General features: G+C 42.8%; 1 protein-coding gene across 1 annotated transcript in view; it reads right to left on the bottom strand.

Annotated features, from left to right (window-relative positions):
* Positions 1–19,907: 19,907 nt before the first annotated feature.
* LOC109064917 (WW domain-binding protein 11-like) overlaps positions 19,908–22,006 on the bottom strand; it is an 18,672-nt gene continuing 16,573 nt past the window's right edge. Inside the window, 2 exon segments of the mRNA XM_042716095.1 lie at positions 19,908–20,449; positions 20,451–20,475. Coding sequence (XP_042572029.1) covers positions 19,972–20,449; positions 20,451–20,475 — 503 coding nt within the window. The 3' untranslated portion in view covers positions 19,908–19,971.

Here is a 22,006-nt window from a genome sequence, read left to right as displayed (position 1 = left end):
AGGCTTTACCAGCTTCCAGCGCTGTCTGCCTGTGCTCTCTCTTCAATGATCGCTTGCTCTGATTCAGATTCAGAGGTAATAACATATTTATTTTCAGCAACAGTACATGGCCAAAAACACATTAGACGCCATCAGAAGTTATTACAAACACTCAATGGTGTTTTAAAGTGAGTTTTGAGTAAAAGCAGGATATAAAACTTATTTATTGTCTTATGTAGCATGATGCTACAGTGTGCATGAATGGTCACGTAACACGCTTTTCTGTCGTGTAGTATGAACAGACATCTGCATATGATCAGAGCTCCCACGCAGCTCCCCGCTTCTCTACTCTTCATTGTGAAAGAATGACTTCCGTTTTGTCGGAGATAGTGGAAAGCCGTCTTGAAACGCAGTGGAAATGCCAGTATGACAAAAATGAAACAAAAACGCACCAGTGTAAATATAGTCTTACAGCTAAGCGGGCTGGGACGCATTCACACTACTAGGGCTGGGCGATAAATCGATTTTAATCGATTAACTCGAATGTGTAGTTTACAATCGTTTGTTTGAATGAAAAATCGGTTTTCTTTTTAACAGTCCACCGACGCTCCACTCAGGGCTCCCGTTGTTCGATTGGCTTAACCCTCCTCCGTGCGTTTGCCATAAAGACATGCTGCCGAGCAAAGTATGTTTCTCCGGAGCGCGTAGTAGAGCGGTGTGTGATTTTGACTGGAGCGAGGCGCGGGTTTTTTAAAAGTCAGAGCGTCGTGGTTTTTACACTCGCTCCAAGAGCACTCCTCCACTGCTCCATCACGAGTACAATTCATGCCAACGGCCCGTAATATAACTGCATATTTAGCAATAATTCACATGTTCAACATATTTAGCTATAGCTTGATACAGATGAATCTCTCAAATCAGAAGATTATAATTGACGGCAATAACCGAGCGGGAAGTTATATAGGCTAGTTCTCAAGGAGTTTGTCTTTTCTTTTATACTGAATATTTCTGGGTTAAGCATGATTTAAACAGATACAGCACATTCACACGCAATCGCTTTCACAATATGCATTCAAACAAATGTAATCTTACAATACTTCATCTTTATCTGATTTTGAAATCTGTAAGAAATGCATCGATCTGTAGATAAAATAACTGACGAAAATGAAATAGCTATTTTCATTTACAAACAAAATTTGCACAGCAGAAAGCAGCAATTATACCTTTTAATGCGGACAATGTGGTTATTCTTTTGGCATGTGGTAGGGAAAAAAATAAAGTTTGCACACAATAGCTCTACTGTTATTTTATTTACTTTTTATTTTTAATATAGGCTATGTTATTAACATAACATTTAAAACATACTGAAATACTTTAGCCACGGAGCGAAGGCGGAGCGGTGTTTCTGGTATCAGTGAGTGTGGAGTGATGGTGTTAAATGCTCGGAACGCGCGGAGGGAAATAGTTGGCCGCTCCACTCCGCTCACATACTCCGCTACCGAGTGAGAGAGATGTTTTGCCCTACAAAATGAACAAGACCGCGGCAGCACAAGCACAGCATATCCGCCAAAAAAAGCAACCTGCAGCAATGCTCATTGCACCGGCTCACCAATCTTTACTTTTGTGGCTCGCATGGCAGTAAATAATAAGCGATGATATGATCATGCAGTCAATACAGATATTTCATAAAAAAATTAAAAAACAAGCAGGGCTGTAACATAACCCATTTAAAACGCATGCAATGTCTACACCGGGCATGAGTGGTTGCGATCCGACAAAAAGACAATTAGAACCCAGTGATGTTGTCTTAAACTGGACGCGGCGTGATGCGACACGATCCCCATCAGTAAACTGATGCTCGTTCTGTTTATGACAAAATGTTCTGACACTACGTTCACATGATTTGCAACCTGTATTGTGGAGGTCAAGTTTAGACAGACTTTTAGCGCAGCTATGGCGCAGCACGACAACTCTCGCGTCCAGTTTAGACACAGTTAGAACAGTGTCCTGCTCTATTTTCACATAATTTATATAAAGAAAAAAAAAAAAAGAATCACTGCGTAGTTTGCCAATTTTAATTTTAACAGTTTCTTAACGCTGAGTTGGATGATTAGATAGGCATGATGGGCTAGTATTAAATAAAAAAAATTTAAAAATCATCTTCTCAGTTATAAAGTTGACTGGTAAATAATAAATTATTATATTACAAACGGTGTTTGAACAATTTCTTTGTCATTTGAATATTGTATGGGGGGCAAAAAATATCGCATTTAACACTCGTAAATCGGATTTTTGGTGGAAAAAATCGGGGATTTTTTTTATTAGGCATATCGCCCAGCCCTTACACACTACATTCTCACGTGTGAGCCACATCTCTTGATGGTTAACTGGTGTAAATCAGTAGATGTGTTTCGACTTGACACGGACCAACTTGGTGGGCAGACCAATCGGTGTATTACAGTACCACGAGCAGACTGCTCTGTACTCTTCTGAATTTGCTCCTCGCAGATGTCAAAACACCTGAATCGATCTGCACCGCGCCGCTTCTAGTGAACACACCTAGTTCTGCAGGCTTACCGGCTCTGACGTTGACGAGATTAACCCCCTAGGTATCGAAATTTGGTAACGACGTTTTCCCGATACTCTGTCTCGAGGCAATTTGTCGGTGCCTGAAAAGGGACTGACTCGATAAACCCAACCCTATTGTGTGTGTGAGGACTGCTCACCGCCTCCCAGAGCTTTTTTTAACAAAGGGGGGGGATGGCTTCTACTGGTCTTGGTCGTTTCTTCCATCCCAGCAGATCACAGCTTCACAGAGACCTTCAGTGACACCTAAAACACACACAAACAGAGACAGACAGACAAACACACACACATAAATTAGAGTTACAAATGAACCTGCTCTTATCATCTGATCGTGGTTGTATCTCTCTATTAGTGCTATTGGATTATTAGTGCTGCGTTCGAACACTATTGAACCCACTATTCTTTTGCATAGACTAGAACCCTTTGTTGGCATTAATGGAAGTGCATTAGCATGATTTAATCGTACTTATCTGACCGCCATCCAATTCGTAGCAGTGAATGAAGAGGTATCATAATGATCACAAGTGCAGTATGAGTACGCAAGGCTCAGTATAGTGCGGTACTTTTCAGGACAGGGACGTGACATACAGCAAGTACGGGTGACCCATACTCAGAATTTGTGCTCTCCATGTAACCCATACAAAGTGCACAATGCACACACCGGAGCAGTGAAACAACACACACAACGTGAACACACCAAACTACCGTGAACACACACACACACGTGAACACCACACCCGGGCAGTGGGTATCATTATGCTGCGGCGGCCCGGGGGCAGTTGAGGTTCGGTGTCTTGCTCAAGGGCCCACCTCAGTCGTGGTATTGAGGGTGGATAGAGCGCAGTACATCACTCCCACCACCTAGCATTCTGCCTGGGGCCCGAGAAAAAAAACTTAAACCTTAGGATTACGAGTCCAACTCCCCAACCCCATTAGGCCACAAAATTTTTTTTTTTTGCTTTTGTAAAATGCTTTTTCCCACCAAAAATATATTTTAAATTCGGCCTTTCTCTCAATGCAAATGAGAAATGTTAATCCATCCTTATGACCTAAAGGGTTGTTATTGTAATCCTTTGGGGGGTTGTTCTGCCGCTTAATAACAAACCAGTTAGTCCAAAGCGCAGCTAGGTTCTTACAAACCAGGAATTGATCAATTACCCCGGGTCCGTCAACACTGCACGGCTCCCTAAAAAACATCGATAGGAGGCAGCACACTTTTGCGTTTAAACAGTTTAAAAGACCCACCTTTTTCGGCAACATAACATACTAATACCTTCAATATCCAAATCCGTTAAAGTTTTTAAAGGCTGCTTTAAATTTGGTAAGGGGAACCGGGGGAACCTTCCCATAACCCTTTTCTTGCTATCGTTAGAAAATGGCATCAGGGCTCATTTAGTCTGTTTTCCTCTTTTTTTCCAAGTCCCCGAAGCCCCAATCCATCTGTATCCCCAATGGGGATCAGCACCTAAAAAGGACCCTCGCCCGAAAGCCCGGAGCCGGACGGGCCCCCAAGACAGATCCCCTTAAAGCCTTGCCCTCAGCACCCCCGGGAAAGTTGGGTCCCTCAATCTGACTTTGCTGCACCCGGGGGTTTAACTGCTGGTTTTCATCTGACCCCTACATTCGAGTAATCACTTTGCTTGTGACTAAATCTTCACTCTGGCCTAAATGATGTCAAATATTACCCAAATGCTAATAAATTCCAATTTTACTGCCAGTGTGGAGGCTAAGTATGTTTGCCTATAATACTGGTGTTGTTCACAGTTGTTCAGCTACACAGTTTGCAATGTTAGAATAAATAGTGGAACTGGTGAAAAGTCCACCCCTGACCCTACAGACACTAAACAACTCCGAGAAAACTGGACCAAAAAAAACCAAACTAAAAATGTCCACCCAAGAACTAAAGAGGGAATGGACACTCGTATCAGGACGGGAAAAACACTAAAAACCTCAAAAAAAACTAAACAGATCGGGGGAAGAACTTTCAAAAATAAAAGACCTAGGGGGAGGGACATGTTTAAAATTTGAGCTACAAAAAAAGGGCAAACAATGGGACCCTAACAACCAGGGGGTGTCTCTCTACCCCTCAAATCCCCAAAACCCCCCTCCCTCCCTCCCTCCCCCCCCTACACATTTAAACTCCCAGCACCCCCCGCACCCCCCAAACCATCCACCCAGAAAACCCCAAAGGGAAAGCAAAACACCCGCAGCCCCAAAAAACTGCGTGCCATATTTTCACCTCGCCGAACACTCGGCTTCAGGTTTTCTCTCCTCAAAACGATTGGTCTATTTCATTCACTGATTGGATGGAAAGCAAACCCTTTTTTGCGTCCGTAAACTCTAGTGTAAGGGGCGGGCGCCCTCCTTTGTCTCCACACCGGGGAAAAAAAGAAAAGAGAAAAAGAGAGAACCCAAAAAAAAAGAGAGAGAGACAGAGAGAGAGGAGAGAGAGATAGAGAGAGAGAAAATAGAGGAGAAGATAGAGAGGGAAGAGAGAGAAAAAGAGAGATAGAGAGATTGAGAAGGGGAAAAAAAATTGATTCGCTACTTAAAAGTTATTTTTTGAAAGTATTTTCCGTAAAAAAACGGGTTCCTTTAAAATTTTTCACTTTTAAGAACGCTGGGTTTTCGGTAGTGGGCACTAATGTGGGGAAACGGGATTCTCATTGGGGTGGGCTACCTTAATCTCCCTTTTTTTATTTCACAAATCGTTCCCCCGAAGCAAAAACATGATTAATATTTTATTAAACCAGCAGCTCATTAAAACCAATCCTTTGTCGTTTTATTTCTTTTTATAAATTTTTATATTTTCTTATCATATTTGTTTTTCATCAGGTTTGTTAAAAGACTAATATGCATTCAAAAATGGTTTCAATTTTTTTCTAATTACTAATTCTTTATTTAAAAAATCTTTTTTTAAATGTTTTACTGACGAGTTAAGAGCTATTTCAGATTTTAAAAACTGTGCCATTTTCCCCACACACACAAAATAATATATCACATTTTGACTGAAATGGGTGGATGTATCACGAATTCAATGAAAAATGCCCTTTTTCAAAAATTTGTGTTAAATTCTTAATTTTGCATTATTAAAAATTTTTCCAAATTTAAAGCGTCAGTTGCTTTAACCCCTCTCTATCCCGCTTGTTAAGGGCTCCGGGCACCCCCTTTATGCCCCTTTGATCGATCCCCCCGGAAAACAAATAAACGCTAATTACCTCACAAAGTGATATAATAATACAGAAAGTTATAATCTAACCTTTCTCCATACTGAATCCCAATGCCAGACCATGAAAAAGAAATAAAAAAAATATAAAAGGTTTTTTGTTTGTGGCTGTGAGCCCGGAGACTGTAGTGGGGTTATTTGAAGCGTTCAGCAAATTAAATTGAAAAAACGCTGCTGAGGTCGTTTCTCCTGGCTTGGACCCCGAAACAGGGCTTCTTTCCCCCCATTTTTTGGGGATTAGCCTATTTTGCCTGCTGCATCATGATGGAATTTTGTGTTTTTTTACAACTACAACAAAGCAGCGTAATCTGAACTAACCAGAATAACTCCCGACCCCCACGAGTTATAAACGCCCTCGCCTCATGATAACTTTTTTGTCAGAAAGGGCCATTTCTCCAAATTTTTTAAAAAGCCCCGAAACAACCAGAAATAATTTTAGAATATAAATTGCTTAATGGGGCTTTTCAGTAAGATTTTAAAGTTTCTAAAATTTTTTGTGTGCCGTGCGTTTTTTGAAAAGGCCCCAAAGTATCGTTTAAAAAAGGGGGGGGTAATTCCCCTTGCTGATGTTGATTAAAATCTCCTTCCCCCGTTCTTTTGGGAAAACAGAGTTTATTGCTAGCGCGAAAAGCCCCAAAAAGGGAACCATTTGCCAGGTCTTTTTTACAGAAATTCCCGGGCAGTGTATCGGGGGCCCATACAACCCCACCTTCTGTTTGGGCGCTAATCATAGAAAACCCCGCTTTTTTTTTTGGTTGGTTTACAGGGATTGTGACTTTGTACTTTAACTAGTTTAAAAAATAATTTGATTTTATTTTTTTTTGCAGGGGTAATAGCATATCACAAAAAAAAAACCCTATTAAACCCCCCACCCCCGGCGCCCCCCTCCCTCACAGTCAACAAAGGGCGCGCGTCGCAGGGGGGTTTTTAAACCCCAGGGGCGATTTAGACATCAAGCTGTCGCTTTTTTCCCCTGCGGGCCGGCGCTCGCGGGAACACGCGCGTTTTTTCGCTATAAACAAAACACAACTTTAAACCCCTCAAAAGCGTTAAAAGTCTCGTCATTCCGCGTCTCTAAACCATCATGAAATAATCGCCCCTCTGACAGCTGTGAAAGTTTCCCGGTCAAATTAAATCGATTCTGGGAGGAGTGAACTACCCCAAGCGTTTTTCCCGCTTCTCCAAACCTCTTGGGCTTTTTTCTCTTCGTGTTTGGGGTGTCCTTGTGTCTCGTTTGCCCTGCCCTCCCCTGCGGGCTTTCGTCTTTTCGGTCGTCTGTGTGTTTTTCTTCTCTTTTTTTTTTTCGGGTGTGTCGTTTTTCCCTTCCCCCTTTTTGGGTTTTTTTTTATTTTTTTTTTTTTTTTCTTCCCCGGTCCACAGACGCGTCCCCCTCTGCCCCCGCCATTTTTTTCCGGCGCCTCCCCCACGTGCTGCTGAAGCACCGCCCACACCCCGGAAGGGTGAGGGAAACAGGGGGCACAAACGGCACACTGTCTGGGCGGGGGAATCCCATTTTGGGGAATTTTTGGCCCCCCCACCTTTTATTTGAACCCCTGCATTTGATTAATTTTTGGAATACTTAATAAATAAACCCAACCCCCCAAAATTAATTAAATTTAAAACCCGGCAAAAAGTCTATTTTAAAATAATGAAAAAAAAATGCTAAGTGACGACAGGAAAAAAACCTTTTAATAGTCCTTTTTAAAAAGGGAATCTTTTTTTGGTGAAGCCGTTTTTTTAAATTAAAAACAAAAATCCCTATCTTTTTTTTTAACTAAATTTTAAAATTTAAAAAAAAAATTTTCCAACCTATCCTTACAATTTTAAATGTAGTACGTTTTCGTGATTTAAATCACTTCCTAAGTGTAAATTCAAAATGGTGGGGGTGGGTGTGTGTGTGTACATTTTGGGTTTGGGTTTTAAATGCAGAGCACAAATTTGAGTATGGTTCCCACATTTGGGCTGTATGCCCCACTTCCCTTTTTTTCATTTTTTGGCCCGGTGTTTTTTCCAGTGAAAAATTTTGCGCGAGGCACCAGCGCGATCAAACAGCTGAAAAAGAAAACCTCCCTTTTTGGCCACCGAAAAAGGCATAATTTTAATTTAAAATAAAGAAATTATTTTCTAAAATGTGGACCTTCTCATTTTTCTCTGCATAGGGAAACCTGAAGGATTTATTTATTATTTTTTGCCAAGAAAAACCCTGAAATAAAAACCCTTTACCTTTTAATCTTTTTATATATTATTATAAATGACTGTTTAATAAAAAGAAACAGTAAAGCCTTTGTGTAAAGGTCTTTCTTTTTTTTTTGATGCTAGACTTTTAGCCAAAGATATAAAAACTTTTTTAAAATTTAAACTCACTGAAAATTTTCCCAAAGGGGTTTTTAAAAATAGGTTCAATGTTTTTTTTACACGGCTTGTGGAATACTTGATTCTGATTTTTCATTCGCAACTTTTCCGAGGAAAGGGTTATCCGGGGGGTTTCAGTGCCTTGCTAAAGGGGCATTTCAGTCTTTGGGTTTTTGAGGGGGGAAAGAGAGCGCTTTTTCATTTCCTTTTCCCCTTTCCCCCTAAAAACCCTGCCACACCGAGACCAAACCTAAAGCCCCTTCGGGTTAAAAAGCCCAAATTTCTCCTAACCATTACCCAAACACCCTTTCCTTTCGGGGGCCCTTATCACCCTGTCGGGGTTTTTCTGCAAGAAAAACCCGGGGCCTGGTTACATGTACCCCTTTTCCATATTTAATGTTTTGTTGTTTTTACTTCATCTTTAAATCTCCGTTTAAAAACCCAAAAATTTTTTAAAATTAAAAGTCATTTTTCAACCCTTTCCTTTGAAAACCCCGGCGGTGGGTTTCCCCCAAAATTTTTAAAACACCAACTGACTTCCCGCTAACACCGCGGCCCTGGGGGCGTCACGTGGCAGTATTACCCTTTTTGGGTTTTTCCCATACTGTATCTATATATTATTTTTTTTTTTTTGGGGGGGGGGAGGGGGGGGTGAAACAGGGGTTTCGCCAGGGTGTAAAATTGGCTTAAAACAAACCTTTAATCCCCGAAAAAATTTGGTTTTTGAAAATAAATTTCCCTTTATTTTTTTAAATTTGGTTAATTTTAAGTTATGCTTCCTGGTTTAAACAAGGGCACTCACACTTTTTATTACTTTTTAAAATCAGCTTTTTATCGGGGGTTGGACTGCCCAACTTGAAAAAATATTTTTGTCAAATTACAAAATTTGTGGAAAAAATTTACCTAGTGTTCCTTTACCTCAGCTGTAGAGCTTGCGTTAGCAGGAAAAAAGGTTGGGGGTTAAATTTCCCCCAGAAAACCACACTGATGGTGCTGTTTAAAAAAAAAAAAAGGGGTTTTCCTGAAGGCACTGAAAGCGTTTTGGAAAAAGCGTCTGCTAAATGCTAAATGTAATGTGAGAATGCTTTTTTTTGTTGTTTTGGGGTCTTGAAGGGGTTTTTATGAATTTCAATTTTTCCCTTTTTCTCTTTGGATTTTTTGCTTTCAAGATCTGTAAAGTTAAAAGACTAAAGCCTAAAACCCCCAAAGGGAATTTCTTTTAAATTTTTGATTCTCCAAAAAGGGCTCATTGAAACACCCCCACATGCCCTACGTCACGATGTGGAAAAGTTTGCATACCCTCCCAAAAACTTTCCGCAAAGAAGGAAAGAACTTTTTCTCGCTTGTAGTTGTCAAGGAGATGCTGTTTTTTTTCCAAAATATGAAATTTCAAATCAATGCCTTAGGGTTTCACCCCAAAATCGCAAAGCACTGGAGCTGGCCAATCAGAGAAAACCCCTCCCTTTTCAAAAACCAAATTTTGAAAAATAAAACATGTTCCAAACAGGGGCTAGAGAAAACATATGTACAGTATGAAAATAAGTTTTTAAAAACCCTTTAAAACCACATAAAAAAAACGAAAGCCAGAGTTTGACATCGGGGCGTTTATTCCACTCGATAAAAAAACTGGTAAAGTAAAAGCTCACACCCCCCCCCATTCCGCAAAAGGCCCTTTGTCCGGGTCCTTGGTCTTGGGCCGGTGGCGCGGCCCCGGGAGGCTGGCGGGTTTGGGCCCCGGGGCCGCGGGTTTGGGCGCCTCCTCGTCCCCGCGGCCCGGGGCCCGGCCCCTGAAAACACGGATTTGGGGGGCCCCGAAGCGTCACCTCCGCTTGGGGGTTGATATTTCGGCTTTGGCCAGATGGGGCCCCACCTGGGGGGCCGAGGGCCCGCCCCGGGCCCGAGACTGGGGGCCCGCTTCTCGATGGGGGGCTGGGGCCCTTGGGGGGGCGGCGGCATCTTTTGGGCGGAGCCTCGGCAGGCAGGGCCGGGGGGGTTTGGGTCCTGGGGAGGCCGTCACTGCGGGTACTTCTGCCCCGGAGTGGGCGGGGGCCTGAGCACATTGGATTGAGAGGGGGGCGGGAAAGAGAGGGGGGGACCATGCGGGGCGGAGGGGGTGGGGGCATTCCCAAAAATAAAAAACCCCAAAATTAAAAAACACAACTTTTCAGAAACCAAAAAATTTAAAAAAAAAAATCTGCAAAACCCTTTTAGCTTTGGTACTTTAAAAAATTTTTTTAGAGGGACAAATCATTGACCGAAACTAGGGTAAATTAAATCAAGTCACCTTTATTTAATAGCTTTTTTAAATGCAGATTTTTTTAAAACCCTTTTACAGTATTAAACAGTAAAAACAGGGGGTTTTCTTCTCCGGGGGAAAAATTCCCTGGGGCTTGCGCAAGTCAATCGTGCAGGGGCTCCGGTTCCTGTGGTCTTGCCTGATGGCTGTCTAGTTTGCATATTTTGGGTCTGTCATAATATTGTAATTTTTTTAACGATTGCGTTTTTACGTTTTGATGTATCCAAAATTAAATAACCGAGCACACACCACACACATTTACAAAAAGGCCCAGCCCCAAAGATATGCCACGTTTTTAGGGTGGTTCACACTTTGTTCTTTTTTTAGTAAAATAAAAAGCTGGCAAGTTTTTGGTTAAAAACAGCAGCCGGGGCATCTTTTGTTGCTATAGCCCAAAGCCGTGCGGTGTGCTGCAGAAATGTAATTCACAACCCTTTGTGGGGGGCAACTTATAGGGGGGGGAACAAATGGGGCTTCATTTATCCGGAGCCCGGGGGGATGATGCACGTTTGGGGCAGGTTTTTGGACTATTTAAAGAGTTTTTGCTATATAAACCCTTTTGTGCGCCGAACTAATACGATCTCTTCCCCGCTATCTTCTCCTTTTTCTTCCTGTTTTTTATTTTTTTTTGTTAAAACCCACTACTCACTTGTGTTGGTCACTGTAAAAAAGGCACTTGACGAGGGTTTTTTTTTTTTTTTTAGGAATTTTAAATTTTTTTCATCTTGAAAACACTCTGTGCAGAAAAATGTTGATGGGGGGCTTTTAAAAAAGCCTCAACTTTTTGAAAAGACTGTTTACGTGTTTAGATTATAATGAAAAACAGTGCTTGTGGACTCCTAAAGCGTTCTTCACGCATGATTCGTCTTTTTAAAAAGCTTTTAAATATAAAAATGGGGGGCAAAAATGATACCTTTCATGATTTAAATATCACAGAAAGTGCCTTTATTTTCTGAAAAATCAGAGATTAAAAATGTTATTTTGATTTTTTACAAAATTTTCAATAAACAAAATTATAAGAGCATTTTAGACCAAACCTATTTTTTGTTTTTTTCCTATTTTGCCAACAAAAAATTTTAAACACACCACAGCACTGTTTTGCGTCTCGACGCAGACGGGGTTTTTTGCTCCTGAATGAAAACCGTTTTAAAATTTTTTCGGTTTTATCCAAGACTCACTTTTTACTGACTTTGCTGTCCTCCCTGGGTTTTTAATTTACAATTAGTTTTTTTTGTAAATTTCAAATATCAGTTTTCAACCTTTTATTTTATCAAAAATTTTTTTATCATTTGTAAAGGCAGATTAAAAGCCTTTTGTCCTGCTTAAACGTGGTAAAAACACTAAAAGCGCTTTCAACGCGCTTCTGTGTTTTTTCCCGCTTTCAAAGATGATTCAGAATAAAACAAAGACTTTATTACAAGAGCTTGTGCTACAAGGATTTGTTTTGGATAAGGTAAAAAATAAATAAAGATACGCACTTTTTATTGCGTAATTGGGGAAAAATTTAACGTTCATTTCTTTTCTTGGCAACTCCTAAATCTTATTTTTTTTCCCCTGTTAATGAAAAAATTTGACAAAAGATGATGCCCTTTTTGAAAAATGGGTTTAAATTTTTATGAAAAAAAACTAGATTTCTTTAAGCCAGAAAACCATATATTGCGCAGATGATGTTTATTGCCAAACGTTTCATCTTAAAAAAGTTAACTTTTCTTTTTTATTTTTGTTTTCAGTTCTAGCACCCTACACACACACCCCCCTCTCTCTCTCACCCCCACACACTCTCCTCTCACCACACACACCACCCTCTCTCCTCCCTCTCCTCCCCCAACCCCCCCACCCCACCCACTCTCTCTCCCCCCACCCCGCCCCCCCACTCTCTCTCTCACTCCCACACCCTCTCTCCTCCACACCAAATCCTCTCATCACACACACACTCTCTCTCCCACACCACACCTCACACACACCACACACACCCTCCTCTTCTCCCCCGCACACACACACACCTCTCCCTCTCCTTCACCCCCACACACTCTCTCTCTCACCTCCACCACTCTTCCCTCTCCACCCCCACCCCTCCCAACTTCCTTCCTCATCTAAACAAAAGCCCACTCACTATTTTTCTCCTTTTTCTTCACTGCCCTCCCTCCTCTACAAACCCAACACTTTCACACACCTCTGACCTCCACTCATCAACTAGCTCTCTTCCACTCTTTCCTCTCTCTATCACACACCCCACCAACCCCCTCCACACCCACTTCACTCGATACTTACAACTTATTTAACTCCCTCTCTCCTCGCTCTCTCTTCGAAGCTCACACTTCACAAAACTCTTCACACTCACTTCTCTCATCCACAACTCACACACAGCCCCCCTCTCTCTCCTCCTCTATCCAACACACACTCACCCTCCTCTTGCTCACACTCACCCGCTCCCTCAAAACCACTGACCCTCTCCTCTCCCCTCTCTCGCTCTTCCACCAACCACCACTCGCTCCAACCCTCACTTTTCTCCCCCAACCCACACTCCCCTCCACACAACACAACTCACTCCTCCACCCCACCTCTCCCACAAACCCCACCTCTCTCTCTCTCAACACACACACACCTACTCCTCACCCACCCACATCTCTCACACACCACCTCTCTCTCCCACCACCCCCACTCCCCTCCACCCCCATCCTCACACACACACACTCTCTCTCTCACACACACCACCCTATCTCCCCACCAAAACACTCCCTCCCGCTCACACACCTACCCCTCTCCACACCACCTCCCTCTCACAAAACACACACTCACTCCTCACACACACCACCTCTCTCACACACACCACTCCCTCCCACACAACCACACTCAATCTCACACACCCACACTCACCCCCCGCCACACACCCTACACCCCCCTCCACACCCCTCTTTCTCACACCCACCACCTCACTCCTCACACACCCTCACTCTCCCACCACACACCTCCCTTTTCTCCCCCACAACACAACCCCCTATCTCACACACACACCACTCCCTCGCTCAACCCCCCCAAACCCAAACCCCCTCTCCACAAAAACACTCACCCTGTGGGCCCAGGGGGGAGCGTTTTTGGGGGTCCTCGGGAGGGGGCCAGGGGGCAGACCCGGTGGGGGTTTTCCCTTTTAGGTCCCCGGCGGGCGTCCTAGGGGCCCCGGAGGCGCATGCTGGTATGGGGCCCTGAGGCTGCGGGGAGTCCCGGGGGCCTCAGGGAAGGAGGGCCCTTTTTGTGACAAAACCCATCAGCAAAATTTTTACCACAATCTAAACCAAATTCGACCAAACAACCGCCAACCCCGCCATACTTTCAGACACATCAAAAACCACAAATTTTAGCACAGAAAACACTTTTAGTGAAAATATTGTGCTTAACGACTCCGGTAAAAGATTTCTGCTTTCATATCACTGATGAAACGCACCGGGGGGCGGTCCTGGGGCGGGGGCCCGACGGGGCCCGCGGCCTCTTGGAGGAGCGGAGGCGGCCCAAAAGGAGGCCCTTGGTTGGGGGGAGCCGCATGTTGGAGGAGGCTGCTGCTGGCGCCTTGGTGCAGACGGAAAAGGAAATCTGGGATTGACCAATGGCTGGTGGGGTTCATGGAGACCTTATCCCCACTTGATCCCCAATCTGTTCTCCTCTTTCTCCTCATCCCCCTCCTCATCCTCCGGGGTTGACTTACCCACACACACACACACAATCAAAATCTAACCTCCCTTTGACAAAACTGTATTGTATAAAGTGCTAAAGGGACTTGATTTTTTCTGGGATCGTGAGAGAATCAACACCGCCTCCGGGGCTCATGGGCCTGCAGTGGTGGATCCTTTGTCTTTTTCCCCTCCTCCCTTTCCCCTTCTCTTTGGGGCCCTGGCAGTCAGCAACGCACGCTGCGACCTAGCAAAGAAAAAAAACACGTCAAAAAGTCTTCCTACAGCTGCGTTTTTTCCCACCCCCAATCTACTGAAGCATTTTCTTCAAAAAATGAAAAAAACTGTCTCTCCATACCCCCAAGCGCGTTTTTTCTTTACTTTTTTTTCGAATGAATCCTGCATATCATTAGCAGCTCCAGGGGGTGGGAAACATACTAAGAGCTTGGGAAATCTCGTGTGAAGTACTCATATTCTGCTCAAATTTCCCCTACAACGCCCTGTGTTTTTTCCTCGTCTCTTCGTCAGGTGTCTTTTATTTGGGGCACTGACTAAGCGCTTCAGAGTTTCACTTTCCATCAACCCATCTGAGATATTTTTCAGTTCATCTGAATTTGACGTACCGTAAACTCTAGTGTGAAGGCGCAGTCGCCGTCGCTTTGTCTCTCACACCGCAGAGAGAGATTTATTTCTAGTTTTCGCGCTTATACATGAAAGACTGCACTAAACGAGAGAGGGGAGAGAGACAGGAGGAGCGAGAGAGGGAGAGCGAGATCGACGAGAGTAGACCCTTCACTTGATCCACACGTGATTAGAGCAACGATGTTACAAAGAGCTTTAGAGAGAGTACGATTATTTATCGATCGAGAGATCACTTGATTATTAAACTATTGATGCGCTTCATGTTCATTATAATTCTTTATGCTCTTATCCTGTCAAAACCACGGCGTTCCTTTGGAATTCTTCAGCTTTTTAAAGAACTGCTTGGGGGTTTCCTGGTAGTGGGCGGATCTAATGTGCAAACGGCATTCTTCATTGGCCGCGACCCGCCCCTATATATTAATGCCCTGTCCAATTTGAGTTCAGCAAATCAGTTCTAAGCGAAACGCATACAAAACATGATTAATATTCATGACTCGCAGCTCCATTAATCCTAACTCCTTGGCTGCGTTTATTAGAGTTCGTATTAGTAGAATTCTTATCATTATCTCACTTTATCATTATTTTGTTTTACAATCAGTTCAGTTAACAAATGACTAATATGCAGAGCAACATGGTTATCAAGTTTGATTTCTGATTTCTAAAGTTCGATTAGTAAATAATACGTTATCTATAATGCTGACTGACTGAAACATTAGGAGCATACTTTTCAGCTATTTAAAAAACTGTTCAACCACTTTTCACACCACACCCCATATATATATTCTGTACACTATTTCGACCGGAACTGGAGCTGGATTGGACACACACTGAAATTCAAATGATGAACTCCTCTGCCCTTTAACCCTGGAGAAAAATTCTGTGTTAACTAGCTATAATTGTCATTCCATTATATGATTACAAAACATTTTTCCAACTTGACTGCTTTGTACAGTTGCTTTGACAACAGTCCTCGATCCGCCTGTTGTTAGCGTGAACGGTCAAGTGTCACCCGCTTGCCGTGTCCAAACCAACGCAGAGGGGTCCACGATAGGGGGGACCGAGAATTCGGAGGGAAAACAACTAAAGCGTCCAAAATAGCACTCACCAATGTGCCATAATGATAGCAGAGGAAAGTGATAATGTCTAACCTGTAAACTACATACTGAAAGTCCCAGATAGCCACACCGCATGGAAAGATAGAAATAAATAACTATAAAATGGGTTTGGTGTTTGTGACGGTTCCTGTTCCAGCACGGCCGACCATAGAGTTACAGCGTTAGTTTGAAAGCGTTCAGCCTTAAAATCTTAATAGGAATACAACAGCGTCTGAGTGTCCCGTCGTTTTTCTACAGTGAGGCTTGACCGACCCGAAGGAGGAAACAGCGCTTCTTACGCCGGCATTTTGGTGATTGATAATAGCCTATGTGTGCCCGGCTGCATGGTCCCTAAGGACTTATGAATATTTAGTGTTTTTTTTTACAACATACAACAACTGCAGAGTAATCTGCAGCTAACCAGACTAACTCCAGCCTGCGCCCCGCACAAGTTATAAAGACGCTCCGTCAGACGCTCAAGTGATTAAACATTTCTGTCAGGAAGAAAAGGACCATTTAACATCCAAATTTGTTTTAATGCACACATGAACACAACCTAGAAATATTATTTCAGAATATTAAATTGCTTAATCTGTGGTCATTTTCAGATAAAGATTTAATGTTACTAAATTTGTTTTGTTTGCCTAGTTGCGTTTAACTTGAATAATTGTCCAAAAGATATCTTTTTAAAAGCGGTGGGTAATTCCACTGCTGATTTGATTAAAATGTCTACTTCGCGATTCTGTTGGAGAAACAGAGATTTGATGTGCTAGCGCAGCAGACACAGTCGGTGCAGTCCTTTTACAGTAATCCGTCTGCAGTGTATCTGGGTGCCATGACAACCCTCAACGCTTTTACTGCTGCGCTGCCGCTAAAATGTATAGTAAAGTCCGCTTTTTATGGTTGGCTACATGGAATTGTGGACTTTGTACGTTAACTCATGTGTATAATAGAGTTGAGCTATTATTTGCGTGTAAATAGCATATCACAAAAAAAAACCTGCTATTAAACCCCCCCACCCCCGCGCCTCCTGCTCACTAGTCAACAACGGTGCCCGCTGTCGCATTCGGTGGTGACGTCACGGGGCGATTTAGACATACAGGCTGCTACGCTTCGTTTGCCCTGCAGGGCGGCGGCTCAATCCGCGGGAACACGCGCGTGTTTGGAGCGCTAGAACACAAGCACAACGTTAACTCAAAGCGTTAAAGTCTCGTCCCATTCCGCGTCATCTCACCATCAGTGCAATAATAACGCGCTCTGACAGCTGTGAAAGAATTCGGTCGAATGAATCGATTCTCTGCGAGAGTGAACTACACCACGCGCGTGGTTTCTCAAAAGAACAGATTTCTGAAGCTCTTGTGTGTCTCTATCAGTGTTTGTGTCGTCTTTGTGTTTGCTCGTTGTCTGTCCGTGCTGCTGTCGTCTTCCTGTTCTTCGTCTGTTTGTTTTTCTTCGCTTCTGTTTTCTGTGTGTCGTTCCTCCTCGCTTCGGCTAGTATTTGTGTTTTTTTTTTTTTCTTCGTCCACAGACATCGTCTCTCTGATCCGCCATGTTTTGCGGTCGCCTCACCCCACGTGCTGCTGAGCACCGCCCACAGCCGGAAGTGACGCAAGCACGCACAAAACGGCACACTGTCTTCGCGAGCGAATACATTATTGTGGATTTGGACTCAACTTTATTTGAACTCTTCAATATGAATTATATTGGACATACTTAATATAATGACACAACCCCCTAAAGGATGAATAAATTGAAACTGAGCTAAAAAGTCTACTTAATAATAATGATAAACAAAAATGCTAGTAGCCGACAGGATAAAATATTTAATAGTACTAAACTTATAAACAAGTATCATTTTGGTGAAGCGTTCTTTATTTTGATTAAAACTAAATGCATATACTTTTACTCAATTATATTGTACAATAAAAAAATTCCACTATCCCATTACAATTTCATGTAGTACGTTATCGTGATTTAAATCACTTCCTAATTGTGATTCTAATGTGTGTTGTGTGTGTGTGTGGTGTACACTTTGGATGGGTAATGCAGAGCACGAATTCTGAGTATGGCTCACCACACTTGGCTGTATGTCACGTCACCTTTTTTTTCACTTATGGCACGGTGCTGTTTCCAGTGAATATGTGCGCGAGGCACCAGCGCGATCTAACAGCTGAAAAACAGAAAATACTCCATTTTGTGTCACACAGTAAAGGCATAACTTTTAAGTTAATAAGAAATATTTCTAAAAGCTGGGACCGTTCTCATTATGCTCTGCATATGGAACCTGAAGGATTTATTTATTTATTTTTTTGCCAAGAACGAAACTGAAATGAAAAACATTTACCTTTTAATCTGTGGTATATATAGATATTATATATGACTGTTTAATAACAATAGCAAGCAGTAAGAGCCTTTTTTGTTCCTAAAGTACTTCGAGTTAAACGAAACGAAAATAATATATATATAATTTCAGGTAATGTTTATTTCAAATATTTGAAATGTTTTATTACATGGCTCTGTGGAATACTTGATGTTTTATTACACGGCTCTGTGGAATACTTGATTCTGATTGGTCAGTCGCAACATTCCGCAGGTATGTTATGCAACTGGGGGTTCGTGCCTTGCTCAAGGGCACTTCAGTCATGGGATTGAGGGAGAAGAGAGCGCTGTTCATTCCACTCCCCTTCCACCTACAACTCCTGCCAGCACCGAGACTCAAACCTGAGACCTTCTGGTTACAAGCCCAACTCTCTAACCATTAGGCCACAGCTGTCGCGTCGGGGTCCTGATCACCCTGTCGGGGTTTATTCTGCAAGAACAACTGGCTGGATGTACATTATCCCTTACATATTATAATGTTATTGTTGCTTTACTTCATCGTTTCATCTCCGTTTACAAACCAAAATTTTACAATTACAGTCAGTTTGCAACCCATGCCTTTGCAACACCTGGCGGTAGTTTCACAAATAACTTTAACACGGGCAACTGACTTGCAGCTAACACCGCGGCCCTGCGGCGTCACGTGGCAGTATTACCCATTTTTGGTTGTCCACATACTGTATATATATATATATTTTTTTTTTTGGATTTTGGGAGGGGGGGGTGCAACAGGGGTTTCGCCTAGGGTGTCAAATTGGCTTGAAACAACCTGAATGCCAGAGAAAATTGTTTTTGAAAATAAAAAGATCTATCCTTATTATCTTAATGGTTATAGTTTAGTAGTTATAGCATTCCTGGTGTAAACAAGCACTCACACTGTTATTACATGTTTAAAAATCAGCTTTTTATCTGGGTGTGACTGACAACTGTGTAAAAATATCTTTAGTCAAATTACAGAATATGTGGAAATAATGAGCCATAGTGTTCCTTTAGCTCAGCTGTAGAGCATTGCGTTAGCAGTGCAAAAGGTTGTGGGTTCAATTCCCAGAGAACACACTGATGTGCTGATTAAAAAAAAAAAAAGTGTAGCCTGAATGCACTGCAAGTCGTTTTGGATAAAAGCGTCTGCTAAATGCATAAATGTAAATGATGAGAAATGCTTTTATTTTGTTGTTTTGAGGTACTTGAAGGGGTTTTATGATGAGATTTCAAGTTTTCCTTTCTCTTTGGAGTGTTTTGCATTCATAAGATCTGTAAAGTTGCAAAGACTAAAGCCTCAAACCCAAAGAGATGTTCTTTATAAAAGTTTAGATTCGTCCTAAAATGGGCTCATTGTAACACGCCCCACATGTACTACGTCACGATGTGGGAAGATTTGCATAACACCTCCCAAACGTTCACGCAAAGAAAGGAGAAGTAACTTATTCTCGCTGTAGTATGTTGTCAAGGAGATGCTGTTTGTTTCCAAATATGGTAATTTCTATCACATGCCTTAGGGTATTCAGCCAATTCGCAAAGCACTGGATAGCTGGCCAATCAGAGCACACCTCACCTTTTCAGAACGATAAGCTTTGTAAAAATCAACATGTTCCAGAACACGGGGCATAGAGGAGAAACAATAATGTACAGTACGTGGAAAATAATGTGTTTTTAACCTTAAACCACATAAAAAGAGACTGAAGAGCAGCAGAGTTTGACATCTGGCGTTTATTCACATCTGCAGATAAAACAATCTGGTGAATGTACAGAAGCTCACAGCAGCCCCTCCATCTCGCGCATGAAGGCCTCGTACATCTGGTCCTTGGTCTTGAGGCCGGGTGGCGCGGCGCCGGGAGGCTGGCTGGGTTTGGCCGCGGCCGCTGGTTTGGGCGGCTCCTCGTCCCTGCGGCCCGGGGGCCCGGGTCCCTGCGAACCACGGAGTGCTGTGGGCACGAAGCGCGTCACCTCCGTCTTGGGGTTGATGATCTGCGGCTTGGCCGAGATGGTGGCTCCACCTGGTGGGGCCGAGGACGCCCCAGGGCCCGAGACTGTGGCCCGCTTCTCGATGGTGGGCGTGGTGCCGGGGGGCGGCGGCATCTGGTGGGCGGAGCCTCGGGCAGGCAGGGCCAAGGGGGTGGAGTCGCTGGAGGAGGCCGTCACTGCGGGTGACTTCTGCCGGATGCTGGGCGGAGCGCTGAGCACATTGGGATTGAGAGGAGGCGGCGGGAACAGAGAGAGGGGCGGAGCCATGCGGGGGCGGAGGGGGTGGGGGCATTCCTGCAAATCAAACCCCAAATTAAAACTAGTCAACATTTCAGCACACAAAAAATTAAAAAAAAATCTGCGAAACCATTTTCAGACATTTGGCTACGGTGAAAAATTGTTTTAGACGGACGAAATCATTGACCGAAACTAGGGGTCAATTCAAGTCAAGTCACCATTATTTATATAGCACTTTTTACAATGCAGATTGTGTCAAAGCAACTTTACAGTATTAAACAGTGAAACAGTGTGTCGTTCTCCTCTGGGGATAAATTCTAGGCTGCAGCAGAGTCAGATCGTGCAGAGGACTCATCTGGTTCCTGTGGTCTTGTCCTGATGGCTGTCTAGGGTTGTGCAATATATATGGTCTGTCATAATATTGTAATTGTTTTAACGATGTGCGATTTGACGTTATTGAGTGTATCTCAAAAATTAAATAAAACCGAGCACACACACACACACATTACGTGATGAAGTCTAGTCCATAAGACTAGTGCACACGTGCATTTAGGGTGTGTTCACACTTGGTGTCTTTTTTTAGTAAAATAAAAAGCTGGCAATGTTTTGGTTACAAACAGCAGCCGGGGGCATCTTTTGTTGCTATAGCAACAGTAGCCTAGTGCGGTGTGCTGCAGAAATGTAGATTCACAACGACGTTTGTGGGTGTGCAACATTATATGGGGGGGAAGCAGAATGGTGCTTACAGTTTAGTCCTGGAGCTCCGGTTGGATGATGCACGGTTTGAGGCAGGTTTTGGACTAGTTAAGAGTTTTGTGCTCATATACAACTCCTTGTGCGCCGAAACTAATACGATCTCTCTCCCGGCTATCTTCTCCATTTTTCTTCCTGTTTTTTATTTGTTTTTTAAAACGACTCACTACTCACTTGTGATTGGTTCAGCTGTCAAAAAGGCACTTGACGTAGGGCATTTTTTTTTTTTTAGGAAAGTTTAACTTTTTTCATCTTGAAAAGACACTCTGAGCTGCAGAAAAAGATGTTGATGGTGGCTTTTAAAAAAGCACTCAGACTTTTTTGAAAAGACTGTTTACTGACTGTTTAGGATTATAATGTAAAACAGATGCTGTGTGGACATAGCCTAAGAGCGTTCTTTCACTGCATGATTCAGTCTGTTAAAATGCATTTAGAATGATCAAAATATGGGGCAGAAAATGTATACACATTTCATGTAGTTAATATCACATGAAGAGTGCCGTTTATTCTCGAAAAATCAGCATGATTACAAATGTTATGTTGATTTTTTACAACAGTTCAATAAACAAGAAGTTAATAGACTAGCATTTTAGACACCATATTTACTGTTTTTGCTCTATTTTGCCAACAAAAATAATTTCAAACACAGCCACAGCACTGTTCTGCGTCTCTGAGCTGCATGACGGTGTTTCGCTCCTGAATGAATCAACCGTTTAAATGATTCGGTTCAGTCACAATGACTCACTTATTTACAGTGACTTGCTGCCTCCTACTGTTTTAATTTCACAATTATAGTTTTTATGTAATTTCAAATATCAGTATTCAACCTTTCATG

The sequence above is a fragment of the Cyprinus carpio genome, chromosome A3, assembly GCF_018340385.1.
Source record: "Cyprinus carpio isolate SPL01 chromosome A3, ASM1834038v1, whole genome shotgun sequence".
Classification (NCBI taxonomy): Eukaryota; Metazoa; Chordata; class Actinopteri; order Cypriniformes; family Cyprinidae; genus Cyprinus; species Cyprinus carpio.
Note: the sequence above shows the minus strand (reverse complement) of the source record. Positions and strands in the feature narration are given on the sequence as shown.